General features: G+C 44.8%; 1 protein-coding gene across 1 annotated transcript in view; it reads right to left on the reverse strand.

The window, feature by feature from the left end:
- Positions 1-15178: 15178 nt before the first annotated feature.
- Positions 15179-23563, reverse strand: part of LOC124622901 (myrosinase 1-like) — a 35584-nt gene continuing 27199 nt past the window's right edge. The window contains exons 7-10 of the mRNA XM_047148690.1: positions 23387-23433; positions 16839-16973; positions 15659-15765; positions 15179-15305 (exon numbers count right to left, since the gene is read on the reverse strand). Coding sequence (XP_047004646.1) covers positions 15179-15305; positions 15659-15765; positions 16839-16973; positions 23387-23433 — 416 coding nt within the window. The remainder of the gene's footprint in view (positions 15306-15658; positions 15766-16838; positions 16974-23386; positions 23434-23563) is intronic.

Below are 23563 nucleotides of genomic sequence, written 5' to 3' on the forward strand. Positions count from 1 at the left end.
GCTGCTGTCAGTTCGTCACTCGGTATCATCATTGTTAGCGTCTGTACGTCCTCTTCAGCTCCTCGATGGACAGATTTGCAGTTCAGAATGCTTTTACAAGAGGAGTGTAGTTGAATAAAACGACGGTGTAGCTAATTTTTCGTTTTGTGTAAAAGCTTTAAGTGCATTTCGCAGTTCCGCAGATTTCGTAGATATCTATTATTTATACTATGCTCACAGCCGTACTGCATTGAAGAATCGTTAAATGATGTGAATCGTCCACAAGCAAACAGATTATTTTGGTTCCGGGAAATCCGTTCCGTACAGGATGAAGAAAATAAATAAAAGTGTTTGTAAGTGTGATACGTATTAAGTTATCCTAGTTACTAAAAATCTGATTCGGAGAGTCAATGAGTAACTGCCAGACTAAAAATCAAAATGTAAAGTTTATTTTTGCCAATGCCCACAAATCGTTTAATGGGTGAAACGGTTTCAACGAACTTGTTAATTCCAATAGATCATTAACACTTCTTCCACAATGAGGCTACTACTAGGTGCCTCTAGCAGAGAATGTTGTTTCCTAGTACGCAGTGACACGGATATAGACTGAGAAGTGCTTATGGGCTATCATTAACGACTTGTCAGTTGAAATCGTTATAGCCATTAAACAATTTTTTTGAACAGTGACTCAAATAAACTTTATACGAGGGTTGTTTTTTAAGTAAGGGCCGTTCGAGCTTATAGTCCAGTAGTTCGCGCGGACGCCGCAACAAGCCACCGCGCCACTTGCTGGCATCCTTCCCGTTCACACTGATGCAAGTTGCAGCTCTGTAGCTGACGTGTACGCATCGCTGTGCTACTTTATAATGTTTACGATTATTGAATCGCCCGCCGCGTGTGAGATACGGTCAGTGATACGTTTTTTGACCGCGAGAAGCCTATCAGCTGCAGAAATTCATCGTCAGTTAACAGAAGTTTATGGCTTGAATGCAATGAGTGAAGGTAAAGTGCGTCAATGGGTTAGAGAGTTTAAAAATGGCTGTCAAAACGTCCATGACGAAGAACACTCAGGCCGGCCCTCTGTGATCACTGATTATTTGGTGGCTGCAGTCGAAACAAAGATTCGTGAGGACAGTATATTCACAATTTCCACTCTTTCTTTGGAATTTCCACAAATTTCAAGATCGGTTTTGTACAAAAATTGTGTCTGAAAAGCTAAACTTTAAGAAACTGTGTTCTCGGTGGGTACCCAGACTCCTCACAGAGGACCACAAAGGGAAGAGATTTGCCACTTCATTGGACTTTTTGATTCGTTACGAGGAAGAAGGGGATGACATGTTGAGTCAAATTGTCACTGGAGATGAAACGTGGGCATCCCATATCACTCCCGAAAGCAAGCGACAATCGATGGAATGGCGACACACAACCTCACCCGTCAAGGTCAAAGCCAAACAGACGCTGTCAAAGCGCAAGATTATGGCAACTGTGTTCTGGGACCGGCGCGGTGTTTTGCTAGTGGACTCTATGCCACGAGGAACGACAATCAACTCAGATGCCTACTGTGCAACTCTAAAGAAGCTCCGCAGAGCAATTCAAAACAAATGGCGCGGCATGCTGACTGAAGCAAGCGGGCGTGCAACACAGTTACTTCCAGTAGCAGCAGCTTGTACAGGAGGCCTTCGTGCCATACGCTGTCAAAGGTTTTTGAGACGGACGTCAAGGAGTACCGCCCCAAGGTACTAGCGACGTTCCAGAGACCCCATCGCCTAGTACACCAGTCGCAGAAGTTGGTGTTGGGTCGAGTGACAGCGTCGGAAGCCAAACTGTTTGTCAGAAAGCAGGCCCTCTTCACTGATACGACGCTGCAGCCTTTTGACGTATATACTCTTTAAGATTTTAGAGAGGCGAGACAGGATGCTTATTGAGCGATAGTTTTGAGCCAATCTGGGGTGTTTCCACACTTCGGAATGGCGACAACCTCGGCGTGTTTCTAGTCAGTGGGGTAGACGACAGTTTCCACGCAATCATGTCGAATATCGCAGTGACCATGTGCACTGCTTCCGGCGGCAGCTTCATCAGCAGTGCGTTTTCCATCTTGTCAACACCCTTCTGCTTTCCTGGGCTGCAGGAATGTGAGGTGGCTTTGGACTTCCTCCTTAGTGGTGGCGCTGATGATGTCGTCCTCGTCCTGGTGATTCATATGCATTGGGAGATGCTCATCCGCCTCCTGAATCGTGTCTTCATCGGCAACGTCTCCCACCAGCGTGAAGTTTACTGCGAAGGTGTCCGCTAGCAAGTGGTCTTGTCGTCTTTTCTGCAGCGAGGTCACGACCAACTTGCAGCAGCGGGATGCGCTGGCCCCTCCTCATGAAGTTCGTGGTCATCGCCCAGGAGCTGCCGTCATCGATCCTGAGCGTGGCTGTCTTGCTAGCTCAGCCTCGATTTCGGTGGTGACGTACGGCCGCCGATATCTCGTGGCGCCGTTGGTTGAGCAGCCTCTTGGTAGCGAGGTTTCGGGTAATCTGCCACTCGCGGAAAACCCTATTTCTCGCGCGGATGGCCTCCAGGAAGTCTGGGGGAAGGTATCTGGAGTTGTTCCTTGGCTTTCTCGGACACTTCGGCGCTGCTGAATCTGTCGCTGCAAATGTATAATGGGGTGAATGGCGCTAGCGTGGAATTCACCCCTCCCCCTCTGGCCGGGTGTGGCGGCGGCAGTCTATGTCAGGTGCTACTGGAAGTGCTCCCAGTTTGTGTTATAACGATTATCAATGATGTTCCGGTGGCTCACCCCGTCAGTGTGACCGTCTGGTCACTGTACTTTGGGTAGTGCTTGGGATCAAAGTGACCCAGTACTATAGCGTCATAGTCGTTAACCACGTATAGCAGCCTTATCCCACTGTTGTTGGTGACTTGGCAGTTCCACTCTTGGTGTTTGGCGTTGAGATCTCCGCTGGCGAACAGATTTCCAGTCATCGAAAGCAGTGTCTCAAAGTTTCTGGGTTGCAAGTATCCTATCGGCTGTTGGTAGGCCACCACGAATGTCATTTTGCCAGCTGAGGTGCTGATCATGACGCCAGTGATTTCCAGTGTGACCATCTCAGTAAGCTTCACCTGTGCTGGAGCAGTGACGTCTTCACATAAACTACCATTCCACCTCCGTGAGTCACAGCGAACTGTAGGGCGGCAGTCTCGCATGGTCGGCGCTCCCTCCCGCATCCACGCAGGTGGACTGTGCTGGCTGGCGCAGGGCGTTCCATCGGCGAATGCATACTGTTGCTGGTGTATGTAGCGTCATTCTGCCATGCCCCTCGACGTGTGTTCTGGCAGTAGGGTGCTGCTCAGCTGATTTGGTGGGTGCTGTATCAACAGCAGCAGAAGCGAAGCTCCATCTGGGCAGTCCTGTTCTCTTGTGGAGTTTTTCCACAGCGACTCCGACGTCCGCCACGTGGGTGAGAAGGAAGATTTTGCGGTTCTCGAGAACAGTCATGAACAGTGGCATGTCTGAGTTGTTCCTGGGCGACTTCGTACACTGTGTCATGTATTGAGAATCCCATTTCCTCGAGCAGCTCCTGCCGGTACCCTGTGAAGTCCCTCCTTTTCTGCGAGATGACGCCACAGTAAGCTTCTGTGGTCTTCGTGACAACATAATGCAAGTCGCGCCCTGCTACATGAATTGTAATGTTGCCCTTGACCAGAGCTTTAACGTTCCCTCTGAACTCCCTGAGACCGCCTGTCAACTTGATGATTACAGGAGTGGATGGAGACGACCTTCCCTGATGTTGGTTCTCCGTGGCCTCACCTGTGTTGTTACTGAGATCAGAGAACAGTTGTCTGTAATGACATCCACTTGCTGTGCAAGTACCACAGCCCTGGGTGTGTGCTTGTGGTTTAGTTGCATGAAGTGCTAGTCATCGATAGTCGGTGGATGGATACTGGACGCCTTCCTCGACTCTTCGACTGTATGCATACCGTTGGTGCACTACTAGTCGAGCTAGCGGCCTACCTCTTGGAGTTGGTCGTTGAACTCGCGGCAGCTGGGTGCTTACGTGAGTGCTTCTCCATCTCCATCGTTTCAGCCGCCGGTTTTGCCCCTGGGATGAGGCCCACCAGGACGGCGACCTACTTTTCTGCTTCTGGAGTCTCTGCCACATCTGTTGCAGGTGGAGCACCCTGCGAAGAGATATCGTCTAATGCGACAGCCGGCGGTTCCGTTTCGGTTCGCGACTGTCGATCAGCCGATTCTGGTGGACGTGAAGCTGAAGCTAGGCTGCGCTACGCGTTTGGAGGCGCAGGAGGATGCCGGTGGGCCACCTACGTCGAGTCCACAGGCTACAGCGTTTATAGGCATGCCCCCATGCACTGAAAGTGCCCGCCTACTCTTCTGCGTAGCGCTCGTGTTCTTGGACTGGTCAGTCGTAGGTGGCTGGCAGGGTGAGGCCTCCTGCGAGTCAAGTCACACCAAACAGCTATCCTCCTCAGCCAGGGCTGAGGTTGCATAACGACTCCGCTGGCCCATATCGCTATCCGTCTCGTTCTACTGTTTCGTTATCGTTGTGTGACCAGTTGGAGCCACTGACAGAGCAACCTCTGCAGGACGGCGATCCGCCATCTCCTTCGCTTCTACACAGCGGTCCGCTCAGTACGGCATCTCAGGTCGGAGAGCAGCCTGAGCTCCTGAGGGCACGCGGCCGACTAATATCCCCTCCCCCGTGGGCCGCTTTTTCCGCAGTCCGCGCCTACGACCGCGTGTCGGCAGTCCGAAGACGTTACCGTCTGTGTCTGTGTAGTATCGGTGTAGGTGCTCTCTTCGTCCTGGTTGCCGAACCATTCTGTTTGCGGAGAGTCTTCTTGATTGAAGTCAGTGCTGGTTCCTTACAGCCGCGATCTCAGTTGATGAGGACGTCCATGGTGCAAATTCTCAAGATCTCCCTAACGACGCTGTCACAATATTTGAAGGCTGTGCCACGGTCGTGGTACATTCGTACTCCATCGTGTGATTCTCGCGGGCAAACGGTGCTCTGCAACGGCTGAGTTGTTGGGATACATCAATCGATTGTGCCTCTGGTGTTGTGGGTAATAATCTTCGACGGTGCGCACTGTCTGTCCAATAATGTATTTCCACATCGACATGAAATCTGGTACACGCCGTCCTCCTGACGCTTCCCAATAATTGACCAGGCAAGTTTTATTCATTGCTTTAACATGCGTCCGGTTTTCCCCGACAGTGCGCCAGTGTACGGAATAAAGGCAGTGGCTGCCTCTTCCTCTGCGACTTCTTTCGCCTCCAACGCTTGTATTGTTGTGGTGGGGCGGAGAGCGCGCCTAATCTGGCATTCTTGATACCCGTCTTTTCGGAATACAGTTCTGAGGTGTTCCAGCTCTTGCGGCAGACTCTCAGCATCTGAAATGGTGTGTACCCTGTGTACTATTATTTTTAGTATACCTCTGCGAAGCGATGGCAGCTCTCTGCATGCAAATATAGGTCAGTGTGCGTATTCTTCCGGTACACGTCGTGGCCCAGGATGCCATAGCTCTTCTCTTGACCATGACGTCCAGGATGGATAGCCTTCCTTCTGCTTCGGTCTTCATAGTGGATTGCATGTTGGGATATAAGGAGTTCAAATGTGTAAGGAAGTCAAGGAGTTAGTCCCTTCCACGGGGCCATATGACGAACGTGTCATTCACATAACGTATTAAAAAGCATGTGAGTTTCCATTTGGATGACGCCAGGGCTTCCCCCTTGAAGTAATCCATATATAAATTCACGACCACGAGCGGAAGGGGGCTGTCATTGCGTCTCCGCCCGTTGTTCGTAGTATTCTACATTAAACAGAAAATACGTGGAGATCAGGACACGCCCGAAAAGGTCGGTCGTCTCCTCTCACCTCTAGTGAAGAGGTACCCTGGTTAATAACGAAACGACGTCAAAACGCACCAGGATATCTGAGCCTTTCACCTTGAAGTTGTCAAGAAGTTTTACAAAACCCACAGAATTGCACCTAAGAAGAGTGGATTTACACACCTGGGGGCTTAGTAGTTCCGTCAAGTATTTTGCCAGGAAACACCTAGGTGCCCTAATGTCGACAATGAGGCGCAACGGCAACCCATCGTTGTGGACTACGGGGAGTCCATAAAGCCTTGGCGGTACAGATTCTTGAGGTAACAGTTTCTTGACGACCCCCCAGCCCTAGTCTTGCTCTCCACATTCTTTATGTGGTCAGCGTTGATCTTCCTGTAGGATTCGTCATCTAGTAGGCTCTTCATATTCTCAATGTCGTCCTGGTGGGAAAGAACAGCAGTAGCGTTGCCACACTCAGCAGATAAGACAACAGTTTCAGAGCATTCTCTCAGATCACGAATAGCTGCCGCCTCTCTGCTGGTAATGCTCGACTTCGCAGGGTTATTTGTAGTCAGACCACGGCAGGTGCCACGACGTACTTCTTCAGCTGCTTCAGGCGTACGCTCAGGAACTCAGTTCGTCAGCGGATCTGACGGTGGCGACATGTCTGATCGCTGAAATATTGTGGTCGTTGGACACTATGAACCGGCACTACACTCACGAACTCTTCGATCTCAAATACGCCAGGAGAAACAGAAAAATCACATCATGTACCATTATGGGGAGGAGAGGTATCGTAGCATGAAGAAATTTGATAAGATGCGCCACCGAAGATGCCGTTTGCTGAGTGCTCTTGCAATTCGGAAGAGATGTCGCGCCCAGCCTGTTTTGCCGAACCTTGCTAAGGTTACGCATCACATCGTATCTGAAGCAGCCAGGAGAATTAAAAAGCGGGCCAGCCTTGCCTTCGTACGAGAGATGGTTCACTTTACCCGTCAGACCGTTGAGTACAACTCCCAGAAACTATTTAGACTACATTTACAGCCGACATATCATTTTAATTCCGGACCTGGGACTGGATTGATGATGTTGTCTGGGTGGCAGCCGATTCCGCGCATAGGAAGGCCACATGAAGGCAAATATCGTAATTGTCACGTCCCTCTGACAAACCACCAACGGAGGTTCCGTGCAAGACGGTCATCAATATGACTGACATGGAGCTGAGTGACGATGCGGTTTCAGTCTGTAGAAGGGACATAATTTTGTTCCCACCCCTGAGTTCAGTCTGGTCGTCGCGGACATCGCCAGCTCAGTTGAACAGGTTGAGGTGCGACTACCGCTTGAAGCAGCTGAAGAGGTATGTCGTGGAACGTGCTGCGCTTTGACGAGAACTAAGCCTACGAAGTCGAACGTTACCAGCAGAGAGAGGGCAGCTATTCTTGTCCTGAGAGTGTGCTCTTAGAGTGTTACAATTTTTACACATTGAACAAATTTAGAACTACTTACAGACCTTGCTATATTTTCCTTTTACATTTGCCACAACTTTTATCATATTCTACTGGCAACAGACAAATAATGATTAACCACTTGCCCACCCCTTTGACCAGTAAGCTTTCCAAAATTACTCATACCAACTCTGTGTGGCCATAATATCAATAATACACCGCAAGATACAAGTCAGTTCACAGTTCCTCAAAGTGACAGCAAACTGAAATACATCCAAATGAACACACTAGTTCCTGAAAATCGTTTTTGAATGAGTCTTTTGGTCAATGGCATTCACAATATCCCATCACACTTCTAATAGAAACACGTTCGCAACACAGTTATACCGTGCTATTAAATATGATAACTTCCTTCGGTGGGACTGAAACGAGGATCCCTCTGTTTGAGTGGTAACAATGCCTCAAAACGTCGAAAGGTTGATATACTGTGTATCCGTCCAACATGGTCGACAACCACTTCCGATCTCCTTCATCCAGGATGGTGACCCTCAATCCATGTGCCTTCCTTGAATTGACCTGGATCCGCTGTCGGCACATGCACGTAGTACAAACACTGTCTCATCTCCTCTGACTCGTCTGCAGGCCCATTCCACATACCTCACTCGTTGTGCGCGATGAGAAACTCACCGTCGCTGAACACAGGCAACTCTGCAAGCAATGATGACTGACCTGCGTCTCCGTTCAATGCCTCATCCAGCGATTAACTACCACATTTCTCACACACCACAGTGAATTTCTTTGGGGACACCATACAATCGCCTAACAGATGATAAAAAAATATCGATCATTTGAAACGGTTCAACTACGCTGAAGAGCCAAACAAACTGCCTAATATCGTATAGGGCCCCCGCGAGCTTGCAGAAGTGCCGCAACACGCCGTGGCACGGACTCGACTAATGTCTGAAGTAGTGCTGGACGGAATTGACACCATGAATCCTGCAGGACTGTTCATAAATCCGTAATAGTACGAGGGGGTGGAGATCTCTTCTGAACAGCACGTTGCAAGGCATCCCAGATATGCTCAATAATGTTCATGTCTCGGGCGTTTAGTGGCTAGCGGGAGTGTTGAAACTCAGAAGAGTGTTCCTGGAGCCACTCTGTAGCAATTCTCGAGATGTGGGGTGTCGCATTGTCCTGCTAGAGCTGCCCAAGTCCATCGGAATGCACAATGGACATGAATCGTTGCAGGTGATCAGACAGGATGCCTAAGTACGCGCCACCTGTTAGAGTAGTATCTAGACGTATCAAGGGTCCCATATAACTCCAACTGCACACGCCCCACACCTTTACAGAGCCTCCACCAGCTTGAACAGTTTCCTGCTGACATGCAGGATCCATGGCTTCGTGAGATAATCTCCATCCCCTTACACTTCCATCCACTCGATACAATTTGAAACGAGACTCGTCCGACCAAGCAACATGTTTCCGGTCATCAAAAGTCCAAAGTCGGTGCTGACGAGCCCAAGTGAACCGTAAAGCTTTGTTTCGTGCAGTCATCAAGGGTACACGACTGCGCCTTCCGCTCCGAAAGCCCATATCGATGATGTTTCGTTGAATGGCTCGTACGCTGACAGTTGTTGATGGCCCTGCATTGAAATCTGCAGCAATGTGAGGAAGGGTTGCACTTCTGTCATGTTGAACGATTCTGTTCAGTAGTCTTTGGTTCCGTTCTTGCAGGATCATCTTCCGACCGCAGCGATGTCGGAGATTTGATATTTTCCTGCTTCCTGATATTCATGGTACACTCGTGAAATAGTTGTACGCGAAATCCCCACTTCATCACTACCTCGGATATGCCGACCATAACACCACGTTCAAACTCACTCACCTGCCATTGAAGCAGCAGTAATCGATCTAACAACTGCGCAAAACACTTGTCGTTTTATATAGCCGTTGCCGACCGCAGCACCGTATTCTGCCTGTTTACATATTTCTGTATTTGAATACGCATGCCTATATCAGTTTCTTTGGCGCCTCATTGTATATTAGGGAGCTTGACGAAATCCAAAAAGTAGCCTTTGTCAGTGCCTGCATAACGTCAAAGATAAACTGTGTTGCACAAATGCTACCAATGCCACAAGAGACGATGAAATGAATCGTGTCAGCCTTAGGCCATTTTGTTACTTGAGAATATATTTTTAAAGTTGAATTTGACATGCAGACACCTGCCCCAGGAGATGGATTAAATGCAGCTGATGTTCGAAACAAGTCACGGACATTATACGTGTGTAACACATACAAACAGCGCAGGATGTCACCCAACATTTAAACAGCTCACGTGTTAAACAAAGAAGCACCGGAAAATCTGCAGCCTCCAATTAGTGCGCAACAGGTTCCTAATCAGCTGCTTCATCTGAAAACCTTTTCAATTGAGTTTTGTGAAATCCAGCCCAGAACCCCAGAAAAGTAGTTCATGACAGCGATGACGACAAGTTACAAGAAGCTGAGGGAGAACAGGAACATCAAAGAACAAAAATATCCTAGTCAGAGGTGGCCAGTAATTGGGAAGAATGTACACAGCCACGATTTGTCATTGGAGGTGAAGGGTGTGACAACATGTAATCAACCGGGAAGTACACACCAACGATGAACTTCACGCCATACGTGTAATGTAAGGCTTCCGCGGTCACTGTCATTGTCAATAAAATTCTTCAGTAAGTCTGATCGCATTGTCAGTACGTGAAATTACCCAACGTTTCAGTCACTGATGCAAGTGGCCTAGCTCAGTGTTTTGTGCCAAACACTTGGTGGACTAAGACTTGGGAACAACGTGTAACTTAACAAACAGTGAAGAGCATCAGTATGTGTACGACAGTGTCAAAGATTGAAATTTATTACTGAAATTGAAGTTAACTGTAATACGTATACACGTTTATACTATCTAAAGCGACGTATGAGCGTTTGTGCCAGACCAGGACTCGAACCCGGATTTCTCGCCTATTACGAGTGGTTGCTTTAACATTTAGGCTACCCGGGCATGCTCCCCACACCAACACAATTCATGAAATACGGTACTGCAGTTCCTGTGTTCTGAAGAAGTTCGAAGCGATGTTTCCTCGGACATGCATGCATGTCTGACGGAAGAGGCACTATAGCGATTCCAGCTGCTATGAAAAACATGAAATGTATTCGCAGTTGCGAATATGAACCACCTCCAGGTGTATAGTTGAGTGCGACTATGAAAATGAAAGTGGATTTTCCGCTTAAGCATGTGGCCACCTTAACCACTTTGGCTCTCCGAACATGGCTCACGGCCAGACTCGAACTTCTGTGTGTCGACGTCCATGTGTCATATATGTTCTCGTACATCCCATTAATGTTATTTCCGTACAGAGGAGTCCCTGTCTGGCACAAATTTTCACAGTCGTCATACCATTATACAACAGGAGGTGGTACATATTCGCCACTGAGGATACATTTCATTTCAAACTTCCATATGTCAGACACCTATCTGTTTCCTCTCATATTATTAATTCATTTACCCACAATCGCACATAACGTGATGTCCGTGCAGGGTTTTAGAGTAAAGATAACGAGAAGTCATAGACTATTGTTCATTTTCATGAAAGGCCATTTTGAATTCATAGTATCAAACGAATTCACTGTCGGTAATTGGAAGACCGCAACAATAATAACGAAAGATGAAATATTTCGTTGGTGTTATGGAACTACTATTTAATTATTCCCAAACCAGTTTTCGGCTTCCTGGATCATCATTAGGTGACAATTGAATGTCGCAACGACAGACAAAATGATGTGCAGCTGATACAGAGAGAGAATTCTTACAAAGGTAAGCACTACTTTTTTAAGAAAAGGTACAGACCAAATAATAACATTTAAAATTAATATTAAAGTTAATTAAACTACCAAAACATGGTTTTCTCACATAAACATAACTTCTTCTCACCCTCCTCCTCCTCCTCCTCCTCCTCCTCCGCCTTCGTCTTTTCCTTAATGTTTGTCCCATCTACTAAGGTGTCCACTTCAACCAGGATTTGGCAAGTTTTATTTAATATATTAGTTCGTGGCCGAATGCTGTGTATGATGCCACAGTCACCAAGGAACCTAAAACAGGGAAGTTGTTTGCACCGTCTGTCTGTAAGACGTATAAACAATGCTCTGTGTATTATCGTATTTTAACTGTTTGCGTATTGTGTACCGCGAAATGGGATCTGGGAAGCAACCCAGTGATTGTCTAAACGAGTGTTGGAAACCGCCTAAAAACTACACCCAGACGGCCGGTGTACCAGCACACGGTTGTAAATCCACCATGTCGATTTGGTGTCGCTCTCACTCACCTCCCTGACTCGCAAGCTAGCGGACTGCATGTTATGCTGTTCGATCAGGTCTCACTCATAAGTATAATTGAAATATAATTTGATGTACGTGAAAAAAGGAACATGTTTTCTTCACTTAAAACTAAGCTAGCAATCTACGTCGCAGGTTCGTAGATTTCCGATATTTATAGTTGTATCATCCACCTGCTTTCCTTCATATTATATTAAACATTACAATGAATATGTGTGCTGTTTCAGCATGCATCATTCCATCATCCATGGATGTTAGCCAAGCAAGCTGAAGTGACTTGGGCTCTTTCACGTCCAGTAATATTGTCAAACAATGTATTGACCTACTGAAGGCACGTTACGTATTGTCAACAGTAGAGATACTGACGAATGATATTGATGGTTCCAAAAACATTCTCAGTATTGTAAGTTCGTACTGAGCGTGTTAGTTCAAGAATACCGCTTTAGGATCGCCACTGGAGGATTCTTTGTGACATTGCTTACTTTATTACTTAGGAAAATATGGTATAGCATGGTGAATAAAACAGCAGTTTTGAAACACGCATCTACTTTGAAAGATGTGTCATGTATCTGCAATGACTAGTAAAGAGACCTGATGAATGCCAGTCTCACCACATTATCACAAATCGAAAAAAAGAAAGTTTATGTTAGTTACCTGAAAATATCGTTGCAGGGCGGATACAATTGCTTTACTAGTTGTGTTTGCTGATGTTACAGAACTAACTTCGAGAATTCGAATGACCTTCCTGTCGCCAGAAAATAATGAAGTTACTCCTAATTTCTCTACAACAGTGATTGTTCCCTTATTGTATTATGCTGTATCAACACTAATAATGTCTCGTTCAGTGCAAGACTGACCAAAAAATAATTTATGAATCCTTTTAGGGACATTCTAATTTCAGTCAGCAAATTAACATGCGACAAGTAGCTCTACTTTCTCAGCCATTCTCTGACCCATTTCCTGTTTTTCATTGTTTCCTGTTGTTACAGCCGATATGACTGCGGCACACGCTTTCTTTAGGGTGTGTGACATGACAACCTTGTAAAATCGATTGCCAAATGACAATACTGACAATAATACTGCTGATGTGAGGGTCGCAAGAATATATCAAATGTTTGAGAAACTAGTATTATCAATAAATATTGAATATGTGCAACTACCTTTTGTGCTACCAAGGAGGTGGTTGATAGTTGATCTTTGTAGGATAGTAGTATCTTTGTGGACCTCGCAGTCATATGTTTGATGTTGACTAAACGATGTGGTGTGGCGGTAAGGATACTCATTAGGAAGATTCCGGCAAATCAAGTCGCAGAGTTTGGTGAGATTCCTCCACAGCTTTGTGTTTAGGATAGCAGTACAATGTTGGAGTTTTTATTTGTTCTCATTGGAAAGGAGGGTCAATGGTTTTCATGTATGCAGTAATACAGAGCTATGTTTTATATTTATTGAGACTTTGCTTGTGATTCTGGTACTTTAATTTCATTGTTTGACGTGATTAGGTCGTGCACATGGGCGATGCGTAGAATCAATCCATTCGGGGTTGTGATGGTAGCTAATTGAACTCCTTTTCAAATAACAGGTAATCAGAATCTTTACAAGCCACATTTTTCAGGAAGAAATCTTATTCCTCGCGTGGTGAGATACTCCAATTTTACGATGTTTTGCCTAAGCTTCGGCCACATATATGGTATTCAGAAACCCAACTGAATGATTTCTTGATTTAAGCCATTATCTTTTACTTATGTTAATTTGGTTCCTGAAGATTAAGAGCTGGTTTTGTATAACACTTCCAAATATCAAACTTTATTGCAATCTTCATTGAAAGTGCCCATAACGTTGGGGTGTTGTGGTAACTCAGTCCATAGCCGTGTGCACCACTAGTGCTACCTTTGTAATGAGATGCAGAGAATAAACGTGTTAAAAGCTACAATTGCGTTAGGAGCAACCATATAAGAACGAACTTTCTGTTTCCTCTATATTCTGTTGACGATGACGGAGTAGAGGTCAAACTAGTTGTTGATTGAGCTATCCACATGCTTTGATTACTTCTGTCCCTCTCCTAAATGACAGGATGCAAAACGATATTTAACATATACATGTGTAAGCTTTCAACTACAGAATGTGAACGGTGCAGTGTTACCAATCCTCAATCACAAGAAGCTTCCTCAAACCACACTCAGTTGCTATAATCTTAATGTGTTTAGGGGGTGTTAAGCACCGTAAACAGCATCAATATGGATATTGTCTTATGGGATTGTAGTCAGATTGTATAGCCAACTGAGGTCGACACTGGTGTGAATACAGTCGAATTTCAGTTAGCAGTTCATCTGTGTTCTATAATATAGAAAATGTGGACTGAACTATAACCTGTGCAGTCAAATAACAAGGCACAAATGTGCATTGTATAAATGTTACTATAAGTAACAACTTTATTGCACTAAAGGTTTTGTATATCATTCACTCACTCACTTTAGTGCACTAAATTTGTGTCTCACAGAATCAAAATGCTTGTACATACCAGAAGGGCACAGTGAATGGAATCCTGGCGTGGATCAAACTCAAACCAAGTTAGTCAGTGAGGGTTTACCTCTGATTGCAAAATATATAGTTACATGAATGGAAGAAGGTACCTTTGGTGCGTACAAAAGTGAAAATATTGAGGTTCATTTGGAAACTGCAAAATGGTTTGTCGGTAGAAGGGTTTGTTTGGATTTGACCTGGGATCGAAACTCCGTACTAGCATTCAGATTTATGTTTTTCTTGGTTACTCTATATGGCTTAAGGAGAATTCCAGGATGGCTCCTTTGAGAAAGATAATCCAGTTTCAATACTCATTCTCACTGAATTCGAACTTGTGCTCTATCTTTAACGATGTTGTAAATGGATACAAGACACTATGGTTGGATGAGATTTTCACTCTACAGCGGAGTGTGCGCTGATATGAAACTTCCTGGAAGGTTAAAACTGTGTGCAGGACCGAGACTCGAACTCGGAACCTTTGCCTTTCGCGGGCAAGTGCTCTACCATCTGAGCTACCCAAGCACGACTGACGCCCCGTCCTCACAGCTTCACTTGCCCGCGAAGGGCAAAGGTCCCGAGTTCGAGTCTCGGTCCGGCACACAGTTTTAATCTGCCAGGAAGTTTTACTATGGTTGGATGTTGTACACGTATAAATTGTGTAGTTAAAGACAAGGATTGTGGTGGAAATCCTCCTCGAAGAAGTGTGGTTCAGTCATCCACCAGAATACAAAGCACACGGTGCTTTTTGATGAAATTTAAGATTCTCCCTAAATTTTTAAATACAGCTGAGCGAAGGAGCAACTTGTACATGGCATCTTAAAATGGGAAAATCTGCACACATATTTCACTGTTTTCCAGGCAGTTAAAGACAGATGAAGGGAGATCACAGCACTTAAGTCACATACCAAAGACTCACTTCAGGTATGTCTGGCATGGAATATGGATGCAATGGAGATCACGAAACAAACATTAAGTGCTTTATTTATGCAAATATTTATTGTTTCGACTGTCCAATACTTCTTGTAAATTAGTTTAGGTACTCAGCAGGAAGGGTTTTCGTTTTGAAGATTTGTCCAAGAAATTTGCTGGACGCCTTGGGTGTCCTTGTGCGATCTGGATCGTTGAAATCCACATGGTGAAGTCCAAATCTGGTCCTGAAACAACCGAGAAGTACAATATCTGAACGATCTGTATATGAAGTGGAGGCATTTTTATGGATCTAACTACAGTGTGTTTGTAATTATCGAGTTAATTGCCCCACAAAAATACACATGATCTATTAATTTATGATGATGGGTGGCAATAGATTACAGGTAAGTGCTGAAGCCGGGAGAAATGTTTTGGTATAATAACAGAAATGCATGTAACACGTTCGTACACATAATGGACATTTGCATATACCAAATGTTACTGAGCCATCTGATTGTGATACTGAGAGGTCAGGTGGTCTGAAGAACTGTCCATAATGTTTGATGACAATAGAATGCAATCATCTGGCTTTACTTACGTGAATCCTGTGCCCCACTCGAAGTTATCCAGGAGGCTCCAAGCTGTGTAGCCGATTACGTCAACACCATCTTCATTAATAGCCTTGAGCATAGCAGACAAGTAGGACTGTGAACAGAAAAAAACTTTATTTTCAGAAAGAGACCCTATGACATTACCTTAATCATAAGGATGACGAAACCACTGACAGAATAATGTAATGCTGTGTAACAGTTTCGTAAACAGTCAGACTGGTATCCCACTGCTGTTCAGGGCGCCTCCAGAAGCTTATTCACTGGTCATCAGGGCTCAGTTTGAAGCAAGAGTCATCACTGAAGACAATTCTACTGCATTCCGTGAGATTCCAGGCGAAAGACTCCCCGGAAATTGATGGAATACTAACCTGACTCTCCCCCACCGTACAGGCCGATAACCAGGAGTGGTGGTCTGGTGTTCCATTTCTTTTCATAGGAGGAACCCTTTGGTTGTCATCCGCTGCACCTTACAGCACAACAGTATTTTGACAACATCCTATGCCCCATTTTGATGCCTATCATTGGAAAGCCATCCTGACCTGACGTTTCAGCAAGATTATGCCAGCCGTCACATGGCAAGAGTTTATGTTGCTTGTCTTCATTCTTGATAAAAAGATAATTGGGATATTGTTGTAATATTTTTGAGTTTTACAACACACGAAATGTAGAACTTGTCAATCTTAGAACCACTAAGGACGTAACGTAAATTTATTATCGTTTATTGCATATTTTTTCAAAACATGGCCAGCAAAGTCGCCGGATCTCTACCCAGTTGAGAAATTTTGGAGCATTATGGGTGCGGTCCTCATACCAGAGCGTAATATTGAGGATCTAACATGGCACCTTGCCAGAATTGGCACAATATCTGTCGAGAGAACATCCTACAACTCTGTCAGTCAATGCCAAACCGAAAAACTGCTAAGAAAAGAACCAGAGGTGGACTATTTCGTTATTGTCTTGCTCAATTTGTGAAGATTGTTCTCATGAACAAATATTCTAATTTTCTTGAAATTGTAATCGTTTGTCTGTAGGTGTGAGTCGCATCTATCAGTTTCTGTCCCATTCTGGAAATTCTTTCGTGTTGCATCTTTTCTTTGTCTTAGAAGATGTACCAGAGAAGTTTATGATAATGTTGATCGAATCGAAAGAATTGGACAGAACACTCACAGCGTAGTAGTCTATTCGGCCCTGGTCCTCGAGCTCTCCAGTGTCCGACCAGCCGTTCTCCATGACGAAGATTGGGTAGCCAGGGTAGTGCTGCGCGAGCCAGTTGAACAGCTTGCGGAAGGCCCAAGGAGTGCTCTGCAAGGATAACGTGGCAATTAGATTGGTTACCAAATTCATTGATATTAAGGGCAACGACGCAAAAATACATGTACAGATGTTTCAGTTCGGATTGTCTTTGAAGATGTAAAAACTGAAGCTCTCGGAGAATCATCACGGATTTGTGTTATGAGACTGGAATTTTCAGCAGAAAAATGTCTCTCCCCCAGAACATTGTGTAGTACAAACGCGAATGTTTATCAGCAGACGTTAAAAGATCAAGGAATTGTGGAATTCACCTAACATTTAACCTCGTGGAACAAAGTGTGTAATAGCGACTCGTGGAGCCACAAACTGTTGCTCAAGTGTTTGAAACAACTCTGCAGAAGTATTAACCCTCGCAATATTAAGGGGGGGGGGGGGGGCGGGGTTGCTTTATGCTCACCCTTTGCAAATATTGTAATCTAGTCACCTACTTAATATACAGAAAAATATTTTTGTTTTTAATGAATTCTCCTACCAGATTCGCCAAATGTTTCAATTTTTAGGTAAACTTATCCCAGGAATTTAAGTCTTAAGTAGCAGTCATTTTCCACATTGAACGTCATTTCAGTATCTGCAGGTTCAGGACTTTACGCACACATCAGTATCTCTTTAAAAGTATGTTGTTAATCTAATCCATCAACATTTTATGAATTTTGTTCTTTTAAACTTGTTTTGGGCGTGGGCATAAATATCGCCTCTCTCTGTTGAAACGCACCTTATGGAAAATTATTTGGTATTGCTAGGGTTCACTCCATAGTTATTACAGTTTGAAATGATCACGCTATTATTTGCCGTACAAGTCGATCACCTATTAATGACGGGACTGTAGCACAGGAACCAAAATGTTTAGTGAACGTTGTAGAGAATTAGCACTCATTTATAACAAACGATAAAGGTATTATCGGACAGACTGTGAACAGTACAACGTAAGTGTGAAAAACTGGTGAAGAATTTACGCGTTTTTCAGCACATTATAGGAACTGTGTCATTTCGAGTATCACCGAGGATTGCAAAAAGCAAGCCGGCCGAAGTGGCCGTGCGGTTAAAGGCGCTGCAGTCTGGAACCGCAAGACCGCTACGGTCGCAGGTTCGAATCCTGCCTCGGGCATGGATGTTTGTGATGTCCTTAGGTTAGTTAGGTTTAACTAGTTCTAAGTTCTAGGGGACTAATGACCTCAGCAGTTGAGTCCCATAGTGCTCAGAGCCATTTGAACCATTTTTTTTTGCAAAAAGCAACAAAAAATACATCTTATAGCATAAATACAGGTGACAGAAACGAAACTTGAATTAAACTTGACGTCAAATTTTTTGTGATACTTAGTAGACGAATCGAAGGAATTTTGCTACCTTATAAGACGAATACTGCATGATGAACGAAGCAAGTAGGATATAGTAAGCAGACGAGCAAATGTAAAGAGTGAGTTTCTTTGTAAGAGAAGTCCCGCTATCAAACCTGGCCTCAGTTGAGGAATAAATTTGTGGGAATTGTGTTATCCGACGACAGCACTTCGCTGTTCTAAGCCGACTCTCTTCCAGCGCTCTGATTCACTTTCACCAAATGTCTCATAGAACACATACGCAGTACAGAAGACGGACAAGTATGAGTGATTCAGTGAACATAGAGACTACGAACCCTGAGCCAGGTGGATGCAGCCTGCGGTGCGTCCGTGTATTCCCCGATAACGACGCCCGCGTCAAATTCCATGGAGGGGTCGTAGCCGCTGGAGCCGTCTGAGACTGGGTAGGCCGTGTAGTGGTTCAGTCCGTAGAAGTCAGACGTGCCTGAAATAAGACAGTCCACTGTCAAGTTGACAGAGCCTTTTTACAAATGTGTAACCTTGTTTCTTTAACAATATAACACACAGGCCACAGTAAATAGTACGTAAGTCGCAAAAGCAACAGATTTTTCTCATATCGATGGAAAAGCGTAATACTGAGTATCGCCTGCGTCAATTGCCACCATAAAATGTCTGAGAGAAAACCGTGTACCCCTCTGGTTGATATTAAGTTGGCTGAAAAAGCCCATTATTATTATTATTATTTTAATTACTGTGCTGTTTTCACTGTGAAACCATTTTCAAATGTATAATAGCTACCACAAAACAATCTGTGGGAAAGTACAAAGAATAGTGGCTTGTCAGCTGTTTACATCAGAGCAGTTAAACAGTTATATATGAATGATGTTAGTGCCGTTCAAAGCAGGACATTCAGTGTAACCAGAGTTTTAGTTGCAAAAGGTCTACGCCAATGGTATACTACAGCATGACGCTATTTTATGCCCATGTAGAAAAAGCACTTCTAACCTGGAGGAACGTATGTGAGGACATGGGAGTCCGTGTAAGGGATGAAATCTTATATACACTTCTCTTTGCCGATGACGAGTCATTGCAGTAGGTGACCAGGATGATGCTATGTACATACTTCGGGAGTTAAAAGAGGAGTATGAAAGATGGGGCCTGACAGTAAGCGCGATAAAAATTGAGCATCTGGAAGTTGGCATCAGTGCCATAGAGGATGTGGAGGCTAGAGCCAGCAAGATCAGAGGATGTAAGTGTGGTGTCACTGCCAGACACCACACTTGCTAGGTGGTAGCCTTTAAATCGGCCGCGGTCCATTAGTATACGTCGGACCCGCGTGTCGACACTGTCAGTGATTGCAGACCGAGCGCCACCACACGGCAGGTCTAGAGAGACGTCCTGGCACACGCCCCAGTTGTACAGCCGATTTTGCTAGGAAAGGTTTACTGACAAATTACGCTCTCATTTGCCGAGACGATAGTTAGCATAGCCTTCAGCTACGTCATTTGCTACGACCTAGCAAGGTGCCATAGCATTTGATATTTAACTTGCGATGCCTGTACCGTCAGACCGATGTACACCAATTGTGGATTAAAGTTAAGTATTCTACCAGTTACCTCCTGTTTTGCTAGTCTTATTTCTCTGACCTTGTTCCAGACCTCACGCCAATCTACGTGAGCTTAAAAGCGTGCATTTCGGCTTCCTCCAAACCCCGTGAATTGGCTCCTGCCAATTCACAACAGTAAGAGTCTGGGGATTATGATATCATCAGACGGAAGAAGTGACGAGTACATATATGATAAATAGGGGCAGAGCAGGAAGACCAGATGACAACTGAAGTCAGTCTTTTGGAATAACGAAAAGGGTCACACTGGTGACATAATATTCCGTTGTGATAAACATCGCTGCGTAAGGAGGAGAAACGTGGTTAATATAATATAAGCGTCAGAGAAACAAGTTGCTTGCAGTGGAGATGGACTTTTGGAGACGAAGTTGTGGCATCTTCAAGCTTGGCCTATATTAAATACCAACAAAGAGAGGCTATGGGATCCATAAATCCGTAATAGACACCTCAGCAATGACCCTAAACATACTGCAAATACACAGAAAAAAATCCGCAACTGTATAACAACGATATAGATGACAAATTGCTGGAAACAGTGTCGACTGTAAGGCCTGTTTCACACTGGGACAGTGGTGATGGTCACCAGCGACGGTCACCGACAGAGATACATTCGTTTGAACTAGAACATTCACACCGGTACACTACACTGCCTCGCCGAGGTACTGTGACCCAGCAGTGACTCACCATCGCCACATGTGACGGACAAAGTCAGTGTTTACATCAGTGACCACCAGTCATGCATCAGTTTGAGTTGGAGTGTTCACACTGGAAAACAGATCACAGAGAGAGAGAGCTGCAGATTTGCCAACCGATAGGCAGCCATTTCTGAGACAGTGACGCGAAACTTTCTTTGTACATTATACTGTACACATTGTAGCCACGAGTTTAGATTTGATTAACACGGAAGATTTTGTAAGTGAAGTAGAAAGTCGCCCTGCTATTTGGGATGTGAAAAGGATTACTATAGCAACAAAGTGATGAAAACGAATGCGTGGCAAGAAATTATAAAGAATATTGTACCTGATTTCAATGAGACAAGCTTGTATGACCATAAAAGGCTAGCGAAATTTAGTTGCTACCCCTACAAGTCCATTTTACTAACTAATCAGTTGGCAATACCTGTGGTGTCGGACACCAGCGATCCAGGAGTGTTCACCACAGTCACCGATGACCATCACTGGCGACCGTCACCAGTGTCCCAGTGTGAAACAGGCCTAAAATATTTTGGAGTAACTACCCAGAGCCATCTTAAGTGGAAAGGCCACATAAAACAAGTTTACTATTAAAATTTCTAGAGATCACTTTCTAGGAAGAGTCGGACAACATATTACTTCCCCCCACAAACATCTCACGAAATGACCACAACGGGAAAGTTCGAGAAACTAGAGCTAACACAGAGGCTTACCGACAGTCATTCTTCCCACGCGCTATTCGCAGTGGAACGTGGAAAGGAGGATCAGTTGGCGGCACCAGAAATACTCTCCGCCACACACCGGTAGGTTGCATGCGGAGTAAGATGTAGATGTAGATGAGAAGGACGAGAGACTCGTTTCAAGCCTTCTGAATCAAAATCGCTACTTAACCGGACAGGAATTGTCGCAGGCAGTGAATGAGGGTCCATTCACAACTTTTAGCGAGGGAACATTGAGACAGGAATTGGATTCAGTGAACATTTCGAATCTGTCACCTCGCAAGGGACCTTTGCTCAGACAGGTACATAAAGACAACAGCAAAGTTCTCCGGGCTGGAAGAATATGTGACCGGATTTCTGGACACTCGCCTACCCTATTGCATCTCGATTGGCCTGAGAAATCAACCGACTTGAACTCCAGAGAAAATATGCGAGACATGTTGGAACAGCGGAAAAGTTTCCAGTTTGATATTTTGCGAAGAATAGCATGACATTAGGCTAGTACGAGTTTCGTCAGATAGCAGTACCTCATTCAAAATCCTAAAATCTGAGGAGAGTCTGGCCCCAGAAAACAATTTAAATAGTGGAATGAACTAACCAAAATAAAGAAAAAAGGTACCATGTTTTCAAAGTACTGCTCCTTCCTGAATGACTTTTCTGTTTGAATCAAAAGGGCAAGGAATAAAGAGAATGAAGTATTCCTTGAGTGCAAGTATGATAGTCATCTATGACGCTACAGACACTTCAGCTCTTAGCTATGGGGATGTTATTTGTGCATGGCTTTAGTACAGGCTTATTCATAAGTACCTCTGAGGTTTCAGAAGACAGCTGCGAGAGAAACAGAAATAAATCAATATCAGTGGAGTTTTTAACTTACATTAAAAGTGCTAAAACTGGGTAACGTTTAAGATGTGCGTACGAATTAAAATACGCACACTCTTGCCACACACTTCCAAACACGTCACAGGTAGTGTAAGTATCTGCCATAATTAGCCCTCCTTGAAACTCTTCCAAATTATGTGGCAGTGGAGGCAGCAACACACGATCTTTTAGATAACTACGCAAGAAGAAACGCATGGATTTAAGTCAGGTGACCGTGCGGGCCTCTGAAGAATAGAAGAGTCGTGTTGGTACTCCCACAAACAAAAACGCTGTGGTAATTTGACATTAAGGAAATCAAGCACATCGAAAGAAAGTGTGGTGGAGCAAATCTTGTTGCAAAATGAAGTCTCCACTGTCTTGCCATAAGTATGCCACTAGCCATTGCTGCAGCGTGTACAGGCACATGAAACCAGTTGCAATTTTCTCCATAAAATTTTAAGAGGACATGACACAAAAGAAGTTAACTTTATCCAAACCACAAATGTGTTCCACACACTCGTGTGGATAGTCTGTACCGAAAACATGCACGTTCTGACAATTCACTTTTCCAGACACATGGAACGTGACTTTGTCACTAAGTACCACTAAGTACCAACTTCAGTGAAAACCCATCTTTCTCCAGTAGCCACAACATTCAGAACGAAGCTTATTTTCCAAAGTAGTCAATGCCTGTAACAACTGGAGCCAGTATTGGTTTTACATGCAGATGTTTGTGACCATTGAGACAGTTTACTTCCTCTCGCACTCCACTTTATCAGCCGACGATCCCTGTCAGCCTGTTTTCCTCGCACCATATGAACAGGTAGTCCTCGGAATGTGTAGTACCACCAATGGTTTCGTATGTCTGTTGGAGCCTTCTCCTGATATTTTGTTCGAAATTGTCGCTGAACCATCAATACTGACTCACATTCGGCGAATTCAGGAACGCCAAAAACGCTCACATCGCTCCATTATTCGCCATCTTCTGGCACGGTTTTCCCCCCTCCCCCAGTGATGCGCTGTGCAACTACGCCACGGCGTGTTAACGGATCGAAACTTGGAGAGATGCTCAGTCCTTTGATATATCTTGTAGTTTTCGCACAGCGTTCATGTGAAACCAAGACTTAATTAAAAAAACCTTTACAACGGATGGTATTCAAGCTGGAAAAGTCCATCAGGCCAGACGATGCTGTGGCTGGTGTTGTTTACTCACCCTTGATATACTCCACCTCCTCTGGCGTGAGCTCCACGAGTCGAGACCTGGGGTAGCCCGCAGCCTTACTGTTTGCCGCCACTCTCTGCTTCACCACCTCAGGCCAGTCTCCCTCGGCCGTGAAAATTGGGTGACTGTACAGGCCAGACTGGAAGTATATAGTTATGGTGACAGACT

This window comes from Schistocerca americana, chromosome 7 (assembly GCF_021461395.2).
Source record: "Schistocerca americana isolate TAMUIC-IGC-003095 chromosome 7, iqSchAmer2.1, whole genome shotgun sequence".
NCBI classification, from domain to species: Eukaryota; Metazoa; Arthropoda; class Insecta; order Orthoptera; family Acrididae; genus Schistocerca; species Schistocerca americana.